The sequence below is a fragment of the Pipistrellus kuhlii genome, unplaced genomic scaffold (assembly GCF_014108245.1).
Source record: "Pipistrellus kuhlii isolate mPipKuh1 unplaced genomic scaffold, mPipKuh1.p scaffold_m20_p_19, whole genome shotgun sequence".
Classification (NCBI taxonomy): domain Eukaryota; kingdom Metazoa; phylum Chordata; class Mammalia; order Chiroptera; family Vespertilionidae; genus Pipistrellus; species Pipistrellus kuhlii.
Window position 1 is genome coordinate 7,030,659 of NW_023425504.1, and position 22,394 is coordinate 7,053,052.

Consider the following 22,394-nt stretch of genomic DNA (forward strand, 5'->3'; position numbering starts at 1 on the left):
TTAATTAATAACAACTTGTGTTTTAATAACACCTATATTCCATGATTTTATGAGTGTTCTAATCAATGGTTGAAGGTGTCTGCCCCATGAACCAATTTGAGGCTTCTGGATAATGTACATTTAATGTGCTATGCTGCAATGTCTCTCCTCTCCACAGGCCTTCCTTTCTCCTGGGAGGTAATCTTCATCTTTGTCTTTCCCTTTCTCACCCAAAGAGTGGTGTTCAAATGTTGTTTTTTTCCTCTCCAAACTCTTTCCTCCAGTTCTTTCTTCTAATCACCCTAATCAGCCCTTGACTCTGAATTCTTCCCCCGACCTCCCTAGCACCTGGTTGAATCCCTCCAGGAAAGTAGTGAGAGCTCAAAACAGTTGATTGGCATTTGATGTGTGGGTTATCCCCCACCCTAAGTTTATCGCTCAGTGAAAGCCCAGCTATATTAAGAGAAATGTGAATAAAATATAAATTGTTGTCATTCAACAGATTAATCAAAGTTATTTAGGAGCTATAATTGTCACTGTAATAAAACAATAATCACAAAAATAATTTAAATGTTTTATTTAGGTCAAACAACAGTTATAGGGATCCTGGGTATTGCTTTTTGAACACAAACATATGAAATTAATAAAACAAGCATTCATACTGCTAGTTTTCAACATGTGTGGAGTGCAGATTATTTGAAAGAGAATTTCAACAAGGTCAACACAACGCATGAGATAATACATACTGGGTAATGAAACAGACCAGTCTTCACCTCCATTGTCCAATTCATAATACAGGGTAGGGGCTTTTTTGCTTTTCATTTCACAAATGATTGCTCAACACAGACTGAATATACCAAAAGAAGAAAATAGTCTTTTTCGATCTAAGGAAGAAGCTACCACTCTTAAAATTATCACTTCAAGATAACAGACAATCAAATTGATGTGGTTTTCTTTAAACCTCATCAGTAAATCATTTCTTGCACAGTAGGTTCGGCATTAACCCTGCATTTAGCATAGGTAGTGTTATGGAGGGCTGGCTGCTGCATGCCAACATCAGTATCAAGTTCTTCATCAGGAATTAGAGACTGTCCCGGATACCAAGCAGGACAACACTGGCAAAAGAACAAAAAGTGAACTGCAGATAGCTCAAAACAGGCTACATTTACTCTTTAAAAATGTTTAGTAAAATGTTACTGGATGTTGTTTCAAATGGTAGTTTATAATAAAACATGATGGAATCTGTTATTTTTAACACTTTATATTTCAAATGGTCTTTCATAGGCTGGGTTTTCATAAAACACATTAGATAACATGTACATTCTATTAAAGATCAAATATCATACACTTGCCATCTGGTGAAGGTTATTTTTATAGTTGCTGTAAAGCTCATATTCATCAGATTTGTAAACAGGTAGAACTGCCATCACAAAATTGTTTGCTTTGGTAGATTATTTTTAAAGAAAGATGATGTCTTTAGTTTCAACAGATTAAAAAAAAAACAAACATAAATTTCTCTAATCTTATTCAAAGAAGTTTTGATCTTGTGTTAAGTTACTATTAGTTCAAATGCTCTGAATACTTCCTCATTTAAATGCTTTCTGCAAACTAAGTGTTTTTAAGATGCAAATTTTAATAGTTATTGTAGAAACCAAACATCAGTGGGAAAAGCAGTGACCTTTGGAATCATCATTCAAACAACTACGATTTCTACCAACTTATCATTCATCCAGTTTTGCAGAAATTCCATTCAATTAACTCCTCTAAAATTTGACAACTTTTATCATATCAAATGATCCAAAGAACACCACAGGAATCCAAGGGAGACAGTTCACTAGTGCATGTTTAGCTTGATTTTAATTTTTTTTATTGGTGAAAGAGAGAGAGAGGGAGAGAGAGAGAGAGAGAGAGAGAGAGAGAGAGAGAGAGAGAGAGAGATGCATCAATCTATTATGACCTACCCATGTACTCACTGGTTGCTTCTTGTATGTGTCATAATAGGAGATGGGACCTGAAACGTTGATGTTTCAGGAAGATGCTCTAACCAACTGAGCTACCTGGCCAGGGCTTAGCTTGATTTTAAAGTTAATTTAAGAGACAATCTGGCTTTTTAGTTCTTAAAGAGACAAACTGCCTAACCATTAGCTAAAGCTTTTTCAAGTGAATGAACTTTTCACTTTTCACACTTTTCATACCAAGAGTTTTAACCAGGAAAAATCTCAAGCCTCAGGGTTCAAGCTACCCTAAGGAAAAATGAAGTATACAGCAAGCGCTATCTACTTCCTTTGATCTCTAGATGTCAGTACCAAGGTCCATTGAAGGAATTTCGGGGAGTGGCTGAACCCAGAAAGGAAACTTTACACAAGGAGGGAAAAGGGGTAAAATCTATTTGATGACAGTTTCAAAACAAGTTTCCAAACTGTCTGCAGCACCCTTGACTTGAAGGAATCACACATAAGAAAAGGGCAGAAAATACTACTGAGCAAGCTTATTTTAATTGCCCATGGGTTTCCAGGAAAGTACAACAACTGAAATGCATATTCCAAATTCTTGCTCCAAAGCCTTATTCTTTGTGCACTGAAAAGGAGGAAAGACAACCCCACCAATTGTTCTCCGGAGATAAAGGCACTGTTTTGTAGATTTTCCCCAGATCTGGGCCAGCATTACTAATGACCTGCCCACCCACCTGGGGGTCCTCTCCAGAGTGCCCTACAGGAACTGCCCCACACCTTCAGAAACCCAAATGCTTGGCAGGGATCAGCCCAAGAAGGTTGCCTTTTCGGGTAGCTGCTGGCCTTCCAGAACACCCAACCTGAAAGAATTCATGCTTATTTTCCTAGAGGAGCCAGAAGGTTGATACCTACAATTTTTAATCCTACATTTTAGTGAATCTGCAGCATTTTTCTGCGGAGAAAAGATAAACTCAAGATCCCAGAGCCATCAGAAAGATTCTTTCACACTTTGCATTAAGGCAGTTAGTTAAGCAAAGTTGAATGAAAGTTTCGGGGTTGTGGCCTCTTTATTTTTCTTGTTAAGACCACCAGCTGTGAGAGCACACACATGAGCTTCGACAGTTCCATTTCTCATGGGCCCAGGTTTAAATGAGATATGCAGAAAACGGGGGTTTGGCAAAGGTGCCTATGTGATCCGTTCATGGGCTTCTCCATTGTCCTAGAAGAGAACATAATGTCTGTCCAGTCATTGACATTTTTAGGGACTGGAAGGTGCTGTGGAATCCTGACCCTTGCACTGTAACTCAAAATGACATCCCCGCCACACATACTCATGGGGGTCCGGAGGTTTTAAGTCTGGACTGCAGGGTGGGGCGCCCTCTCGCAGGTTTCATATCCAAGCCCCCCTGGGAAGCCCAACCCCCAAAATGCCTCGGAAGAACTTCTTTGCTTCTGTTTTTGTTTGTTTGTTTGTTTGTTTGTTTTGTGTGTGTGTTTAAAAAAAAAAAAAGCAATTTTGCGTTTTGCCGCCACAACCCACATTCTCCCGTGAGCCCTCCGAGCTGGGAAATAACAAGGGAGTTTAAACCAGAAGACAGTTTTTCAGCCAGCAGCCTAAGCTTTGCTGCGCTCCGCGGGGGGTTCGCATAAGGCCGCCACGTTCACGACTCCAGAGCCGCCCCCAAACCAATCCCCCTTTTCCCACACGCCTCTCTTCTCTTCCCTCCTGGCTCTGTGGGGGCCGTGTCGCTGCAAATGCGCTTTCAACTCTGGTCCCCACCACCTCCCAGCAAAATCCGACCTAACGGTTTCAGAGTATGCGCCTGCGCCGGGGGAGGGTCAGCAGGGGTGAGGGGGTGGCGGGACCCCAGCTGTGGCTAGAAAAGGCAAGAGCGACGGGGAGCGGGGGAGGGGTCCGGGCCAGGGCTGAGCCTCCCCCTTTCCTCCCAGCAGGTCCTGGCTCCAGCCCTGGCCTGGTTCTCACATGTGCGCGCTGAAAACTCACTTCAAAGTCTATTCCTCCCGTGGGGACAGCCCTTCGTGCGGACCGCCAACCAGAACCTGGCTTCTACACCCCTTCCTATTCCCAGCACTAAGAGATTACAAGGCCAAGGGAGAGGACATTCGTTTAAGAGCTCAGGGAATGAGGAGCCGTTTTCGGGTGTACAAGTACCTCCCTCCCTCGCCGCCTCCCACCCCGGCCTTAAGAAACCAAATGGATCACAAAGTTTGTGGCCAACGCTACTCAGTGGCCTTCGGAGCTCACCATTGTTTGGGCTCGTATTGACCCCAGGTCCGGATTAGGCAGCGACTGATTCCTGCTTTACAGCCCCGTCAGCCTAATGAGGCCGGGAGGCGATGGGGCGCGAAGCGTCCTCGAAGCCGGGGCGACCGCCGGCTTACGGCCGCCAAGGGCCCTGTAGGTGGAGGTCAAAGGGTCATCGGGCCAAGACCGCAAGAGAATTGACCGGAGGAAATGAGGTCCCCCACCCCCGCCCCCTCTGAGCTTCGGCCTGGACTTGCAAGAACTTGGTCCGGATAGGGAACCTGGGCGCTCCGACTTCCAGATCGTTTGGTCTCATTGCCGGGCAAATCCCAACTGGAGACTTGAGCCTTCAGAGTCAGACAGCCCGAGAGAAAACCACCTAGCTGCCAGAGAACAGCTCTTCAGGGTATGGACACGGCGGTGGAGATTCTTTGAGAAATTTAAGTGGAAAGAGCCCCTTGGACTTTTTTGTTTGTTTGCGGGGAGGGTTTGGGGTGGGGAGGAGAGGGAGCCAGGGGATAAGACAACAGGCAGCTAGAAGGGGGGAGGGGCAAGGAATCCTGAACACAACTTTCCTGGAAGGCTTAGCGAGCAGAGGCTGTCCCCGTTGGCTCTCAAACCCTCGAAGTTGCTAAGAATGCCTGCCTCGCTTAGCCTGGATCCTGATCTTTAACCTTCCAAACTGAATAAAGGCCAATTTTCTGTCTGCGTGGAAACACACACTTCCCCCTTCCGGGCCCAACAGTGGAAATCTTAAGCTAAACTACCCATTTTGCAAGGTAATGGACTTTTAACAAAGACCTTACCATAACAAGAATGAAATTATCGGTATGTAATAATTAGAAGACAAATGACATTCATGTTTTCCAGCTGATCCATCTTTAGGGTTGCAAGGTTTTGTTTGAGAAGGGATGCTTATTCTTTAAAGATGTTTCCTGAAAATTCATGAGTGTAAAATGTGCATGCCTAGAGTCAAATTAGAGGAAGAAAATCTGAAAAGTTTTCTACTAAAACTTTTCTTTGCAAAAAATGACAAGAGCAAATATGATGCTACATCCAAATTAGAGGAAATTGTGTATAGGGGTAAAACTTTCACATTATCTTAATATTGGTTATCATCATTGTTAATTGCCATTTTTCTTTCACTTAAGACACAAAACTTTATTGTAAAGTTTTTGGTAGAATAATTTCAAGCTTACTCAGGAAAGATGAAACTCTTACTTATGTCTCCTAAAGAGATATTTAATATACCTAAGGGGAGAAAATAAGCTAGTTTCTGAGAGAATCTTGATTTGAACCCATCACTCTACTCCCATTTAAGATTAGGTTTAAGTTTGGGTGAGGGTAGAAAAGTAATTCGTGAAGAAAACAGTAAACTGTTAAAGTTCACTGAATGTTTCAGAAGAAAAACACTATTTAGACTTCAGTTTGAATATATTTTCAGTCAATTATGAATATACACTTTCTGAAAATTTGCTGAGCATTTAACACACTCTTTGATTTGGAATAAAAGAAAAAATCTTGAAATAGGAATTTAATCCAGCACTCTCAATGTCAAGGTCAAGACTGGACTGTCTGGGGTAGGAGTTGTATGGTATACTGACCAGGTTACCTGCTCATTATTTGTGAAGTCACCCCAATCTCTGTTCATGGCATTCAAGCCCTTGCCTTCTCTACTCGTGGAGGAAAGTGGGAAAAGAAAAAACAAACAAACAAAAAAAAACCTTCTCCACAAACAAAAATCACACCCAAAGCAATTTGCAATTAGAAACTATGAATAATTAATTGTCTGTTGATAAACATCAGTAGATAACTTAAAATAGACTGCTTCAACTGTATCCAGGGAATCAAAATTTCTTTTAATCATCAGTTCTGAGCATTTTAATTTAAGGTTAACTTAATTAAACATTTAAAAATTCAGGCACCAAATACAAAAATGTTATAACATAAATAACATGTGCCAAGACTTTATTTCTTTTAAAATAACAATGAACAAAATTCTAGAATTCAAAATGATTATGTATAATACCAAATTGACTGCCACCAAAAAAACCTAGATCATTTCCCCTTCAAGAGAAGGAGGGTACTTAAGCCTATTCATTACATTTCTAAATTCTTTACAATTCCTTATCTCCACCATTCTATTTACTGATTTGCAAGCTGGTTATTCATGCAGAGATTGGGCTCTCAATATTAAACAGCACCCTAAATTAGTAAAAGAAATCTTAATTCTCTACCCACTCCAATCCCCCCAAAATAGTAAGCAGTTTCTTTTTTATATAACTGTGAAAATTGTCCAAATGAGTTGCTTCACTAAAGATTAAATGGATTGTTAATATTTTATTACAAAGCAAACAACCATTTTTCATTATTATTGATTTTAATGGAAACAATGCTTTTAACATCTTTGCCTACAAACCATGAACTTTAAAAATACACATTTTGCAAATGATTTTTCTTTCCATAATATAATTTCAGAACTGCTGCAGTTATTATACCACTATAAAAAGATTATGAATAATTGTGAAAATTACGAATTGAACTATATACAGCAAAACAAATCAGACTTTACCTTCCCAAATTGTAAATGGACTATGGTTTATTTTTTAAGAAGCACTTTAACCATAAGTAAGCAGGCTCAACTGGCCTTACTCATCACCACTGTTTCAGATGTGCTTACTTTTAAAAATATATAGCTAGCTAGCTAGATAGATTTGATAGGCAGATTAGGTAAGTCATAGATACAAACATATATAGGTGTATGGGTAATCTCTCAATAGAATAGATGGACATGCATCCTGCCTAGATGTTCATTTTTATGTAAGGTAATAAAAAAGCAAGGGACATAAAACTCATTAGGTTACCTCATGTTTATATATGTAGGGCAGGGATGATTAAATCCAGCTTCTCAGTCTTTGAAGTACAAGATTGAGATGTCATGGCCACTAACTGGATTGATCAGTAATATTTGATTTGCATGCCGAAAATTGGGGACAAGCACATTTAAACTCGCAGTTAAAGAACCATCTGAGCTAGAGATAAAGAAAGGATGATCTTACCAGATGGAAACTGACACTGTAAGTGTCATACCTCAGTAGAAAAATAATTTAACAATTAAAAAATGGATCTGAGTTATAAATACCAACAGATAAGATTCATTTGCTCGAATCTCCTCTTTTTAGGAGGCTGTTACAAAACAAGAGAAAGGAGTCAGTGGTTCAAAAATTGTAAATTTTGTTCTTCTTTCAAAACAATAAAATTTAATGCTAACGCAGTTATAATCAACAGCTGTACAGAATTTGTTAGAAAACACTTATCCATAAATATTGTTCAGTTCCCGGCACTTGTAGCAATAATTAAATTACAACGATAAATATGGCATCCATGAGTATGTATTTACAAAAAAAAAAGTTATTACAAAAGGCAACTGTATACTAAATGTCACAATCTGTGTAGAGTAACATCACATCCTCAGCCTGAAAAAAATACTGACCAACAGTTTTGACCCCATTAGACAAAAATACATTCACAAGAGTAATGCTTTGAGAAAAAGTTCAAGACATAACAGGACTTTGGCACAGTTTAAGACTGTGAGAGTTTAAACAATCACCACTAAGGCGAAGAATCAGCTTAACATCACCACCACCAAGCCTTCTATAACTTCCTCTCAAAAAACAGGACAAGTATTAAAATGAACTGAAAGAGTTTAGGGATGGGGTATGCAAGAGAAAGGAGAGAGAAAGCAGTGAAAATATTTTTTTTAATCTTTCAAATGCCAAAACATATTTCCTAATCCTGAGAAAGGGCATGCCTACTTTTGGATTTTACCCAGAAACCTTCCTAGACAATTACAATGAACAAGATGTTGCCCTATATGTGGCCTCTTGCCTTAAAACTCCATTTCCGTTTGATTGGCCTCAGTTTTCTTTTTAAAATGCATTTGGTCCATTTTATGGTTATCAGGGTTTGTGTTTGTCCTCAGACGTACCATTCGTTAAAATTGGGAGGAAGTCCAGGGTTGTGGCTGGTGCTAGTTTGAACTGCAGAAGGGGGTTTAGTGGTATCTTTACTGTTTGCAGAAGCTATAGCGGGTGGAGTGGAAGATTCATAGCCTGAACTGGCAGCAGGGGAGGAATCTGACCCTTGAGATTCATGAACCTAAAATTAACATGTATATATTATAATGAATATAATTCCAACCGGCATTGTGCAAGCATATACAAGAGCAGAATTCGAGCACAGTAAGAGCAATGTCCCACTTAAAACAAAAAGAGAGAGAGAAACGCTGCTGATTTCGTTGGCTTGTTTTTAATTTCCGTATTACCGATGTCTAGAAACCCTGGCGATGTTCACCGACAGTTTTATTCCTAATATTGACATGTGGAAAAGGGACAGAGCTCTGTATTATTCACGCTCCTTCCAAAGTGCTTTCTCCGCGGATGGAGTGGGATAAGCACTTGGTCTTTAGGGCCACGTAAAATATTCCGGGCCCAGATTTCACCGAGCCCAGTTTGGCTTGGGAAAGCAGGTACAGAGAAAAGTGGCACAGGCGCCCTAGGCGCTGCAAGGTCTCAGACAACTTCATAGAAATCAGACCTTGCTTCTGAGCCCTATTGTTTTATGGAAAGCCAATGAACCGAACCACCCACCCTCGGGGTTCGGCGCCTACACTCTCGCACTCCAGTTTCCCACTGCGGGCTGAGCGCAGAAGAGGCGACTGATTGCCGAAACCTCAAGCCCTGGCGAGCTCGTTTAGAGCCTCTCAGTAAACAACTGATTGTCTACCCCCACCCCCTGCCCCGCTCCCCCCACCTCCCCACAGTGCTCTCCCCCACCCACCTCCGGGATCCTAAATATGGATTCAAGGTGTCATCTCTGGAGCAAATGGGATCTAACGTGGAGGGTACGGGGTTGGCAGCGCGGGCGCTTATATTCCGCGGCCCCGGTGTTGGGCCTAGCGTTTATAAACCGCCGACCGCTAATAAAGAGGTAATTACCTTCATGTGCTTTCTCAGGGAGCTAGGGTGCGTGTAGGACTTGTCGCACACTTTGCAGATGTAGGGCTTGTCCGAGGTGTGCACGTGCATGTGCTTCTTGCGGTCGCTGCTGTTGGCAAAGCGCCTGTCACATCCTTCAAATTCACATTTGAAAGGTTTCTCACCTGCAAAAGGCAAAAATGCAAAGGGGAGGGAACATGGTCAGGCCAGGAGCTTCCTGGAGCGGAACAGCGGGAGACCGAGCGCTCCGCGATCTTCCGGGAGAGGGAGCGCCGACTGGGGGCGGCAGTAGCTTCTCTTTTCCCTGGAGAAAAACGGAGAGTGCTGGTTAAGCCTACTGGTTTGGGAGTGGTGCGCGGGGTGGGGCAGGGCTGGTCCAGAACTTGCGGATCCTTTTGTTCTCGCTCTGGATAGGAAAGCACCGGGCTCCTCCAAAGTTTTCCCTAAGTTGTGGATCCACCCTACCCAGCCCAACGCGCGGCCAAATTCTGCCACTGCTTAGTAGATATAACCAATCCCAGGCGGGACAATGAACCAGGACGGGCAAATCCCATTCAGTTCGTTCTTTGTACCTGTTAATTTGCCTTTTTCAAATGCAGCGATTTTGCTAAACTCGGGATTAAAAAGCTTGGTTCGTCGTACTTAATGTTCAAAAAGAAAACTATATCAATCCAGGGACTTCCAGACAGTTTACAAGACGTTCTGAGCAAGCCACGAAACTGTGATGCCTTTTCTACGTTAGCTTTCCTCCCGCAGGACTGAATTGAACCTGGAACTCCAAATAAAAATAGTTTGACAAAAGTATCAGTCATTTAATTAGGAGACGTGCCAATCACCGGTAGAAAAGAGCGGAAGTAACCGAAAGTTAGCTTTCATTAGCATTTCTATGGTTGCTTTTCCCGAATGTGTGCCGAAAGCTAAATTGCTTGTAAGCAATAGGCTCTCAACACATTCGTAGTCCCTTCCTAGTAACCCAGAAAGGGAGACAAAAAGAGGCGGCGCCAGTTTGTCCCTGGGCGCGAGAAGGTTCCAATTAGTTCCAAAGACCACAGAGCCGTCTGCCCGGGAAGTTAGAAGTAGGCAAAAGCGCCGTGGGGCGTGAAAGGGGAGAGATAGAGGGACACTGACAACCTTCCTTTCCCAAAGGCCCTGGAGGGGCACCGCCCCTCTATTTGGCCATCACCCCTGTCGCTGTACATCGACTCCCCCGGCACAGTGCGGCGATGAATCCCGCGTCCGCCTCCCTTTACCCTTACCTGTATGGGTCCTCTTGTGGATCTTGAGGTTCTCGGAGCGGGCAAAGATTTTCCCGCAGCCCGGGAAGGGGCATGGGAAGGGCTTCTCGCCCGTGTGCACTCGGATGTGGTTGACCAGTTTGTACTTCGCCTTGAAGGACTTGCCCTCGCGGGGACACTCCTCCCAGTAGCAGACATGGTTGTTCTGCTCCGGGCCCCCCACATGCTCCATGGTAACATGTGTCACCAGCTCGTGCATGGTGCTGAAGGTCCGGTCGCAGCTCTTCTTGGGCCGGTTTAGCTGAGCTTCGTCCACCCACTTGCACGACAGCTCCTGTTTGATGGGCTGCCGCATATAACGGAAGAAGGCGCCAGGCCCGTGGTGGGCCGCCACGTTCACGCCCATGTTCATGTTCATGGGGCTGTAGTTGGGGAACTGCGCGCCGGCCGTGTAGGGGTCCGTGCGCGGGCTGGCTACCGTGCGGTACGGGTCCGCACGGCCAAACAGCTCCCCGCGCAGCCCCAGGTGCACTTGATTGTTGTCCATGTGCCCGGTAGGCGACGGGTGCCCGGGGGTCTGCTCATGCAGCCCGGGAAAGAGCAGGTAACTTGGTGGTTCGGGGATGCCAGCTGGAGCATGCAGACCACTCGCCGAGCCAGCGAAGAGCGCGTGCTGCCCGCCACCCGGGGCAGCCTCGCCGAGCCCGGAGCTGCGCTGGCGGAACAGAAAGTCCCGCGTGGAATTGAAGGCGGCGGAGGCGGTACCGCCGTAGCTGGGCACCTGGCCGGTGTGGTGATGGTGGTGGTGGTGGTGATGATGGTGATGGCCCAGGGCGTTGGCGTAACCCGAACCCTGTGGCATGAATGCAGAACTCTGGCCAGAAGATAGATCGTGAGCCGCGGCGGGGCTCAGCTTGAAGGCAGCGGCAGCGGCCGCGGCGGCGGCGGCGTGGGGAGAGTCCCCGAAGGGACTCAACCCCATGCTCGCCGGCTCGCGGCTGGGCATCTCGTGGTGGCGCGGCGCGCCGAAGCTGCCCACTCCCAGCCCGGGGAACTGCGGGCCTCCGTCCAGGAGCATCGTCATGGGTTGGGGGCGGGGGGCGTTCTGGGCACTGGCGATCCGGCTGCAATGAGCGACGGAGCGGGCAGAGGAGATCTCCGAAGCGCTGTAGTCGGAGAGGGGTGGCGGCAGTTGGACACAGCCGGGAGACCCCCAAGGCAGGACCAGGGGCTGCAACTTTCCGTCGCTGCGAGTCTCCTGCAGAAGGATAGGAGGGAGGAAGGGAAGTAGAGGGAGCTGAAGTGGGGAGGACGGGAGGAAGGGAAGTGAGGAGAAAGATTCCGGGACTAGATCTGGTTTAAGAAACTAACAGGAGCGCACAAAGAAAAATAAGCAAAATAACAAGTGGAGGGCGGAGTTCTCTAATCCTGTCCCAGGCACTCCTCCTCTCCCAGAGAGCCCAACAGAGGGGCCCCGGGCTGGGCTGCGCCAAATAGCGGAGCCGGCTCCCGGCCAGCGGGCGGCAGCGGGCAGGAGGCAAGCTCGGTCTGCACCGCTCGCTGCGCGAGTTCCAGCCTCTTCGCCTCCGGAGTAATGTCCTTGGACTGATCAAGTCAATCACTCACTCCTTTCACATAAACCAAGCGGGAGGCCGCGAGGCGCGCGCCAATGGGGAGCCAGCTGGCACCCAGTCACCTGACCCCCGGCCCTGCAGCCCATTGGCCGCCGCCACACTGATTGGCAGCGCCGAGTGGGGAACATGGCAGCCTCCTCCAAGCGATCGCCTCTGATTGGGCCGTGGCCCGGCGCTTGGCAGGTGAGGCGGCTGCTGCCGGGCGCCCGCGAGTGGGCTCGGCCAGGCTGCGCTGCTGTAGGGAACGGGGACCAGGCTCCAGCCAACGACCGGCGGGGCGGAGCCTGGCTTCTCCACCTCTTCATTCCGTCCCCTCTCGCGCGCTGTACCCGCTTTGACCAAATGAACTCTTTGCCCCTCGAGTCCCTCATCACCCAGAGATTGAACCTCCTCATAGACCGCAGGGCGCCTATCCCGAGGCGAGCGCAGCAGTTCCAGGCTCAGGGCCCACTAGCTGCGTCCTCCCTACCCACCACTATGGGCTTTGATGGTCTCTAGACTCTAGACTCCGAACTGAGGCTGTCCAGCTCGCCGTCTGTGCCCTGAGCTGCTGCTGCCTCCAAACAAGGAGAAGCGATTGCAATTATAACTGATTCTCTTCCCTCTGAACCTAGCGTTGAGTCTTTAGTTTGCGCCTAATGGCTATATTTGCCGCTCCCCTCTTCCCCAAATACATATAACACAATATGCACACACAACTAAGAGTAAGCGCACAACCCAGTAAACTAACACACCAAACATATATAACACAATAAACGTACGCACACAGCCAGAAATATGCAAGCAACACAGTAAACACGAACACGCCACACTGAACACACACACACACACACACACACACACACACACACACACACACAACTAAACAGTAAGCGCACAACCCGGTAAAATGACAAGCTACTCACAAAACAGTAAACAGACACACAACAAAGTCAATACACGCATTTAACGAAGCAAATGCACACACCAATGTTAAATATTCAGCGAATATCTTTAGCCGATGTACACAAAACATGCACACAAGAAAGTAAATACACACATTGCTAAGTCATTAAACACAAATAGGATCCGTGCAGTTCTCAAACCACAGGACTAATTAGCTTCAAAGTCTCAACATTTTCAAAAGCAAACGTTGGGGGCCAGAATGAAGACTGTGAGGTAAAAATGTACCCCCTTGGAACAGCTAAGACTTTGCTCTCTTTTACTTCTACCGGGAGCAGCAAGTGGACTTCTTACCCCTTAGGGATTTACTTTCCAGGGTAGTATGTGGGATCACTACCCCCTTCTGTCTGGTGCAAGGTTTTTCTGACCAGTTCAGACAACGCTATAAATCCACTCTTTTTTATTTTGCGGGGGGGGGGGGGGGGGGGGGGGGGAGTCTTGAAGGGCATTTGCAAAGAATGCAGGAGGGTGAGAGTGGGAAGAAAAGGCAAACAAAACAACAACAAAACTACGGCTGTGATTGTCACATCCTAACAGGGCCAAGCCCCAAAGTCTGAACCTTGAGGCTGCCTCGCAGCCTGGCCGCCATCTCTCTGTAGGAAACAACATCTGATCAAGTTCAGAGGCGCTTGGAGAGACCGCCTCAAGCAGCGCTTTATAAACTGCAGCCTTTCACTTCCGCCCCCCCCCCCTTACACACACACACACACACACACACACACACACACACACACTCAATCCGCCTGGCTCGGCCGACACTTTACCTTTCTTAGCCTATTTGCTGGGCGAGATCATGCTGATTGCACACTTACCATAGTAACCCCCTCCCATCAAACTTGCCCCAGTTCTCCCTCTACATCCAGAGCTCTCTCTCCTGAGGTTGGAAGGTGAGTTCACTGCTAACTGGAATTATTACGTTTACTGAGAACTGGCTCACCAAGAAAGGTTTCAGTGGCGCTCAGCAGAGGGTTTCTTTGGGTGGGGAAGAGGGAGTGGGGTTCACAGAAGAACAAATACGCCTAAATCATGCAAATGAATTCCCTGGAGTCAGTTTTACAGAAAGGGAGAATCGCTTTTCTTTCTTTTTCTCCTTTCTTTTCACTTCCCCCTTTATCTTTTCCTTTCTTTTACCTTTTTTCACCTCCCATCTACCCGCGTGCACCCTCGGAGGTGGTTGGTTTGAAAAGTCTGAATTTCCTCGCAGTGCCCGAGGAGAGCGATTCTCAAGGCTCGGGGCGGGGAGGCGGTGGCTGTCGAGCCCTAGCTGGCCCAAGGGTTTCTGGGGATCACTGTCTGGTATCCCCAGAACCAGCCCTTGCTCCTTTTGGGAGTCAGGGCGGGCAGTCAGGCTAGAAAAGGGAAAGCTGAGGAAAAAGGGCGGCCCAAGGAGCCCAGTTTGCTCCTTTGTGGAGAGGGGTCCCAAGCACTGTGCTGGGGGGATGTTGCCGCCATAGACCTACCGGTTGCCCAGTGTCCGTTTTGATATGGCCACATTCCGATAATTAATTGCCTCCAACACGTGCTCTGTAGTCACTGGAACAAAAAAGGCATAATTCAATTAGATCATCAACCGAGAAAGTGGGGAGGGGATGTGCTTGTTAAGGGGCCGATCTGAGGCAGTTCAGTCAAGCCAAAACCCCGGGCGGGGAGCCCTTCCAGGGGCAGCCCGACCCAGCCGGAGGGTGCTACCCTGAGGGGGTGTCATCGCTCCGTGGGTCGCAGGGACCCCAGATGCCCCTAAAAGAACGAGTCGGGTGTCTTTTTGAACAGTAAGACACAGGCAGGCCATTTGGGATTCGATTTCTGTTGGTTTGGGTGGAGATTTCCTTTTGGAGGAGGAAGAACCCTGACCCTTGAAACTCGGTAGAAAGCGAAATATCTCCAGATACTGCAATTTATCACTTGTGAAAACAAAACAGCCGCCCGCAAACCACTCCCGTGAGTCAAGAATAACAATGGGAAGTTTTCCTGATTACCTGCAGCCCCCACCGGTTACTCGATTTTAGGAGATCCTAGGAACAACTTGGGACACAGGGGGGTTTAGGAAGCTGAATCTGAGAGCAGATTGGTGCCCGAAAGAGGAGAGCACAGAAAAGTTTTTCCTGCACACAAGCTGGAGCAAGGCAGAAGAGCGCTCCAGTTTCTTCGTTTCTCAGGTGGGGAAAAGACTCACTGGGCTGGGCTGGGCTGGGTTGGGTTGGGCAGAGCTGGGCAGAGCTGGACAGCTTGAACTCAGGGGTCCTGGTTCTTATTTTATGCTCTAACCCCCGCTCTCTTGGCAGCTTTGGCTACTGGGGTTTGCATGTGTATTAGGCAGGATAAATTAACTAATAAATCCGGTTTTTTGCATCCCTCAGTTGTATGCCGTCTGGTCTAAATAGCAACATATCTGTATGGATAGGAAATATAATGGGATCTTTCCCTCACACTGAGTTCAAATAGTAACTAGGAAAAAAATGATTTGTTTTCATGCCCAAATCTAAAGCAATAAATAAAATCAGTGAAACTGATCATTGCCAAATAAGCAAAGCTTTTGAGCCCGAATTTTGAGATTCATCTTGGAGAAGCCAGAGGGAAGCAGAATGTTCAAAGCGGCAGGAGGGACGGTTTCTCTATATAACACAGTACCCCACTCTGCATCACTTTTCTCTTCACTCCAGCCTCCAAAAACAAAACAAAACAAAACAAAACAATACATTCAGCACGTTGTGTTATCATGCAGGATTTCTTTCTAAACACATTTTCTGTGCGGACATGAAATTATTCTAACTCGGAGACCTGGCAATTGTCTTTAAATCCAAGGGAAACACTGCGGTCTTTTCTTCTGTTTTGTATTTAGAAAAGACTTGCAATCTAACACTTGCAACATTTTAAAGACCCTTTAAACCCAGCAAGCGGATTTCCGCTCTGCCAATGTTTCCTGATTTATTTCAATAAATGAATCTTTGAATCCAGGAAGGGAATTATTCCAAGACACTGAATTTCGTGCCCCTGCCTCCTCTTTGGGTAGCACAAAGTGTTTCTCCTTGAAACAGGTCCTTGAAACTCACCATTATTGCCAAGTTTTAAAATTATAAACCACACTTTCTTTACATAAATTCCCACCCTCTCTTCAGAGTCACAGGTCCTTTTTAAAAGGAAAAACTGCAAATCACATTAAAAATGAAAGGGGAAGAAAACTGGGAAAGGAATGCGTTTTTAACTCCTCTTTATTTTTATGCTAAGATAAAGCTCTTAATTGGTTTCAGGGGCTGAGCTGAAGTCTCTCTGGAGCTCAGGGACCTTGGGACACACTCACCAACCGCTCATTTGGGCTCTAGGCTTTATTTCTTACATCAGAGTTTTCACCTTAATACTATCATTTGACAAATATTTTATAAGTTCTAAATACTTTAAAATTCAATATAGAATAAACAAATAGATATTGTTAATCAACTCTTTTAAAAAGTGTTTTTTGGGGGTCAATCAGGGGAAAAAAAGAAACATTAATATTTGAAATAATTTTTTTTAAAGTCTGTTTTGCCTTTGTCCTCTGCAGTCCAAGGCATATCGCTGCCCAGTGTAATGAAATGCAAACCAGATAGAAATGAGACATTTTCATTGTACTTGCCAATTAAGACTGTGCATATATATATATATATATATATATATATATATATATGAAGTAAATAAGGTTAAATCTGGAGAAGAAAGGCAGGGGTTGAACTAGAATTACCAGAATCCAGTTTGGAAACACAGGAAATGGAGCAAAACCCTAGGAGGTGGACAGAGCTCAGTAACCAGCCAAGTCTGGGTGCCAGGTTCATGGTGAGGTGTGGTCCTGGCCAGCCAGGTCCTGATACTAGTGAGTATCTTTATTACTTTGGGAGTGCCTAGATGTTAGCCTCCAGGGTCTAAAGAACACTGGCAGTGGCTCTGGGTACCAAAAGTCACAATGGAAGAGGACTTCCCTTTCCTTTAGGACCAGAACCCCTTTTAAGTGGAGATTGCACAGGCAAGGAGAGATGGAAACCCAGGCAGAAAAGGAAATATGAAATCATGCATTTGATTTGTGTTTATAAGTTCTTCCTCAGTGACCTGAAAAGTGGGGTAAGGAGAAGGGATTTGGGGTGTGAAACTTGCCTAACATTCTGGATCACACATTTACCCAGGACCCAAAATTCCATCAAGCTGCAAAATGCTCCATTAGTTCTAAAATATAAATTATTTTGGCACCAAAACAAGTGGAGAAGAATATTTGACTCTCCTGAGATAGTTGCTCATTCAGTTCTCTGCCTTGAGAAAGGATCTTGCTCCCAAAATTATCTCTGGGCCACATAGTGGTTCCTGGCAGTGACTCTAATCTTTGCTGCTTAGGTTTGGGACCCCTTCCAGCCATTTCTTGTCAAGCTCCATTTCCCTAGTTTGGGCCTATTTCCCCATTCCCTCTTCCTCCTCCTTTCCTCTCTGGGGCAGTGACTACATTACCTGAATTCTCTTCTCTTTTGTCCAAATGAAGAATGAGAATTATACCTTAAAAATGCTGTCCCCAGCCCTTTCAACTCCCAAGGAACATTTTGTTATTTGTTTTTGCCTTTGGTTTGGAGTCACTCATTTAATTATTTCCTAGTTGGGGATGGGAAGGAAGGTCTATCATACTAAAACAAAGCTTGTTTGCCTCCCTTTCCCCCATGTTCTTTCCTCTACTCCACCCAAACAAGTCAGAATGGGGGTGAATTAGAGTAACCTTTAGTTTGAATGTGCTTTGACAACTTCAAGCCAAATCTGGCACATAACCTATTATATTTGTATGACTCCAGGAGCCAAGAATGTGTATATGTTTTAATCTTTAAAGGGTTAGAAGTAGAAAAAGAAGGAAGGAATGGGGGGAGTTTATGCTAGAGAGATTTAATGTGTCCCACAAAGCCTAAAATATTTTCTATTTGACCCTTCATAGAAAAAGTTTGTCAACCTCTTGACTAGGATTGGACTGCAGCCTCAGCAGAGGCTAGGCATTCTTAACTGGTGGGAACATCACTCTCCTATTTTTCAAGCTTCGTTATGTATGACACAATTTTTTTCAGTCTCACTACTCAATTATTTCTGAGGATAACTGGCTTTGAAGAAAGACAAAAAGTAAATAATCAAAGGAGGATGAAGATGTGGGAGAAAGAAGGGACAAGGAGAGAAAAGAAAAGGAGTTGTGAAAATCTGTGACTAGGAGACCTCTGACCCTGAAGGTGGTTTTATTGTCTTTCTTCTTTGGCTACAGATACATAGTTTATTGACCATTTCTGCATGATTGAGACCTGAGGGACACTTCTGGGGCCAAACCAAGCAATACATTTGAGTCCAGACTGAGGAGGATGGGCAGCCTGCCTCCAAGAAGCCCAAGGGAAGTGACCCCAATTCTCCAGGCCTGAGAGTAGACTTCCCCAATTCAAATGCTTCTCTTCAATGAGGGCCTAGTGTTCACCCATCTCCTCATTCTCTCCCAGAAAACACTCCTCTTCCTTTTCCCCACATCAGCCATTATATTTGGACAAGAATTTTAGGATCCCTACCCAAATGTTTCTCCTTTAAACTATAAGAGTAGGTTAATATAAAGATCCCCGTGTACTCCCATCAACCCACTTGGCCAGCTACTGACTTTGCTTATCCTCTTAGGTCTGCCCCCTCACCTCTTTCTTCCAGAACTCTGGCCTTATTAGGAATTTCTCTTTAAGGTTACATTTTCCCCTGCCTTCAACCCTTGTCCCCTCATATTGAGCTTTGGTAGATTACACTTCACCTACAGTTTTCCACGGGTATCATTTATGGAAAATCAGCTTGGGGACCAGGTCATACCAGCAAGGCCAAGAAAAGAAGGCAAGTCCAAGAAAGGTCTGGGTGACATTCCTGTTCCAGTTCAGTAAGGGTGCCATTTCTTTTTTAAAGAGAGCTAGGAGCCATCTTGGTGAAAATGTTGTGGACATAAAATTTAAAGGAAGTCCCCTCCTAGCACAGCTTACAGAAACCTTCAGTCTTGGAAGGCAGTAGAACTCAAGAATTATCATTTTCTGGTGTCCCACCTACTAGGGTCCTGCCTCTCCCTCAGAACAGGCCATTAATCTCTTAAAGGAAGCTCTACCAACTATAAGGTCTGGTACACTGGAGACTTTGAGGACCCAGTCAGTGGGAACCTTGAAGTCCAACACATTACAGGTTGAAATCCAGTGCATTAATCTTTTGCCACTCCATCAAAATCAGAGGTTGGGGTGTTCCTTGTGTATCCTTTCTAATTTGTTCAGCCTTTGTGCATCCAAGGACACCTTCCCTTCCTCCCACAGTCCAAGTTCCACACTGCAACTCTAGCTCCTAAACTTCTATGCCTTGCCCTCTTTCCTCTTGTTTCCTATTTAACAGATAGTCCTTCGAGTATCCAAGAGCCTGATTTGAGCAAGAACACCCTAGATGGGCCCTTGAGGACAGTTAACAGGAGTTCTTGGAGCCTGTAGTCTCTGCCCAGCCCTGTTTTTATCTTAACCTCAACACAAAGGCTTAGTCAATTCCAGCTATGCAGAAGCCCCTCTGCAGGCATCCAAGGCTAAAGGTCAAGTTTTCCTCAGGACCAAGGACCTCTTGAAGCACATCTTATCAGGAAACATATTTTTCTCTTCCTGTTTCCCCACCCCATCACAGAGTTCTCAATAGAGGTTCTTATCTGCCTATTAAATGAAGGAGAAAAAATAAAGCCTAGAATACCTTTTCCCTACTACTTCAGAACTAGGCCAAACCTACCTAATTTCAGTGGCCTCAAGAACACTCCAGAAGACCCCCTCAACTCCCATAACCTAAATACCCCTTTTCCACTTTACAAAAAACTAAAAAATGTTTATCTCTTACCTCTTCCTCCTTCTTCCTGATGTAGCCTCTAGCTTCTAAAGGTAGCCTCCACTGCTATCTCAGGGGTTTATATACCCCTTAATCACTGACATTGCTACCTATTTGTCTGTCCTCCTGAGTCTATAAAACACCCCATAGAAGTGGAGGAGGACCCTTTTCCTTTATGCACACTAAAAGCTCTAAATTTAGCCTGCTCATTTATATTTGTGGTTCTCAACTAGATAACTAAATTGCAATGTCTAATTTTCTTTTTCAGATGTCACATTCAAATTTGGGATATTTGCCTATCTTCTCCCCTAAAAGCAAGAGAGTTTCCAACCCTGGGAACCCAGGCTCCAAATTGGAATCTCCTGAAAAATCTTTGAAATATTCAGGTGTCAAGACCTACCCCAGAGCTTCTGACTCACTTGGTCTAGGGAGGAGTGCCATATTACTATTTTTAAAAGCTTTTCAGGTGATTTTAATAAGGGAATTGCTAACCTAGAATAGGTCAACATCTGGAGCCCCTTTACTCCCATTCTTCAGTCTTTTCAGGCTTACATTATTAGCTCTGGCATCACTACCGAAGTTTATGGTACACCAGCTTGGTATGCTCTGAGATTAAACTTTGGGTCGAGCCTTAGCCAATTTGGTTCAGTGACTATAGTGTGGGCATGTGGATTGAAAGGTTCCGGGTTCAATTCAGGTCAAGGGTACATTACCAGGTTGGGCATTTGATCCCCAGATGGGGATGTGCAGGAGGCAGCTGATCAATGACTATCTCTAATCATTGATGTTTCTGTCTCTCTTTCTCCCTTCCTCTCTGAAATAAATAAAAATATATTTAAAAAAAACTCTGGGTCCCCACCCCAGACTGCTATCCCTATCTGTTCCCTTTGCCCACTCACTAGTTGTTCACATGAAGAAAATCTTCACCTTCAACTCCTGCCTTCTCTTTATTCTATGCCTTTCGCATGCCCTGGTCTGAGATGGAAGGAACCAAGAGCTTCTGGTCAATAAATGGTCTGTTCCTGGGCATTGTCCCATTTGTTTTGATTTCAACTAAAAAAATGCACATTTGCTGTTATAGAACAAAAGTTCCACTGGACAACATTGAGGATGGAGTCACTTGAAGAAAAGGGCTGTTCCAATACCACTTATCTCTATCTTAGTCTAGTCTCAATCTCCTTCCAGGAAAAAAAAAAAAAGGGGGGGGGATGAAAATGGGGAGGCATTTCCTCTCACTTGGAATTGCCTCTTAGGAATATGTTTTCTGCTGCTCCCCTCAACACCATAGTTGAACTCCCAGGACTAGTGAGGGGGACCTTATACCTCTCAGATTCTGGATAGTTACAAGGAACAGAGCTGTCAAGAGATCATACAATTTGGTTCAGGTTCCAGAGACATCTCTCTGAATTTGTGGAAGGCAGAAAGAGATGGGAGCAAAATGAAGCTGCAGAGTGATTTGAAACTTAACCTGTTTTTTCTTAGCAAAACATTTTTCATAAAACCAACAGAGTAGCTGATTTCCTCTATTCAAAAAAAATAATTATAGTTTGCCTGCTACATTTAAGACACTGTGTTAGGTATTGTAGAAGAGATATGAGTAAATAATATCATGACTGAGTCATGCACACAACCTACAAACATATTAACACCGGTAAAACAAATGCTATGATTTGAAGTGTTAGAATAAATCTTTCATGAATATTATATTGATTACTTGAATGTTTGGGGTAACTATCAGAGCTTCTTTTATCATTTTTTAAAACATGATGCTTGGTTATATCTTTTTATAATCCAGATATGTTACTGGAGTTTACTGGGATAAATACCCAAACCCAAATGAAACTTTTACAAAAGAGTTTATCTTTTCATAATCAAGAAATAAATCAGCTTGATTTAATTATTTTCACAATCTGGGGAGTGGCTTCTTCCATCACATTCTACTTTTGTCCTCTTCTGCAATGTGAAGTCGTCCAGATTAAGGACATCATTTAATATTGCTTATATTCCGACTCTTTAAAACACTTTTTAAAGATCATTAAGTAACAATTTGAGGCATATTATTCTTAATTTTGCAATTCCATATCTTCCTAAATAGACATACACAGAGAAGGCTAGCTATGGGAGAGTGATTTATATCTCAGTTCCATATATGAGCTTCATTTCTTGAGCTATGTTGACATTCTGTAGCTGTGGTAGTTTAAAATTGTTATTTTGAGTGTAATGGTCAAAACACTTGGGAGGCAAACTACTCCAGAAGCTGGCTTGGCACTACTCTACCAGTCATCATATGTCATTTAATTTTCTTGATTGCTTTTATAATGTAGGTCCACCACAAATAATTTAATGAAAGACAAAGAGACTTTAAAGGAAAATAAAATAGAGAAAACATATTGTGCTTATACTCTGTGATATTAATGTTTTGAAATCTGACTTCTAAACACATATTAAATGAATTATTTTGCTTATTATACAATGATCTTTGCAATTGTTTTAAAAGTTCCACCTAACATATATGCTGCTTATGTGTCTTATTGCAT

General features: G+C 44.4%; 1 protein-coding gene across 2 annotated transcripts; it reads right to left on the reverse strand.

Moving 5' to 3' along the window:
- Positions 1-539: 539 nt before the first annotated feature.
- ZIC3 (Zic family member 3) lies at positions 540-12,039 on the reverse strand. Of its 2 annotated transcripts, none has more exons than XM_036443532.2 (3): positions 10,451-12,039; positions 9,195-9,358; positions 540-1,094 (listed from the first exon to the last, which is right to left on the reverse strand). In XM_036443532.2, exons 1-3 carry the CDS (start codon positions 11,511-11,513, stop codon positions 945-947), a joined length of 1,377 nt encoding a protein of 458 aa, XP_036299425.1. In that variant the 5' UTR covers positions 11,514-12,039; the 3' UTR covers positions 540-944. The 2 variants fall into 2 exon arrangements, with proteins under 2 accessions (XP_036299425.1, XP_036299424.1); XM_036443531.1 differs by lacking the exon at positions 540-1,094 and adding an exon at positions 6,036-8,355.
- Positions 12,040-22,394: the final 10,355 nt, after the last annotated feature.

Bases quoted from the DNA above. Each gene is read 5' to 3' on its own strand.
- ZIC3 (XM_036443531.1), bottom strand. From the start codon at position 11,513: ATGACGATGCTCCTGGACGGAGGCCCGCAGTTCCCCGGGCTGGGAGTG. The intron at 9,359-10,450 runs GTAAGGGTAAAG...TGCCTTTTGCAG, and splicing joins CCACAAGAGGACCCATACAG to GTGAGAAACCTTTCAAATGT. The intron at 8,356-9,194 runs GTAATTACCTCT...TGTTAATTTTAG, and splicing joins CCCTGAGAAAGCACATGAAG to GTTCATGAATCTCAAGGGTC.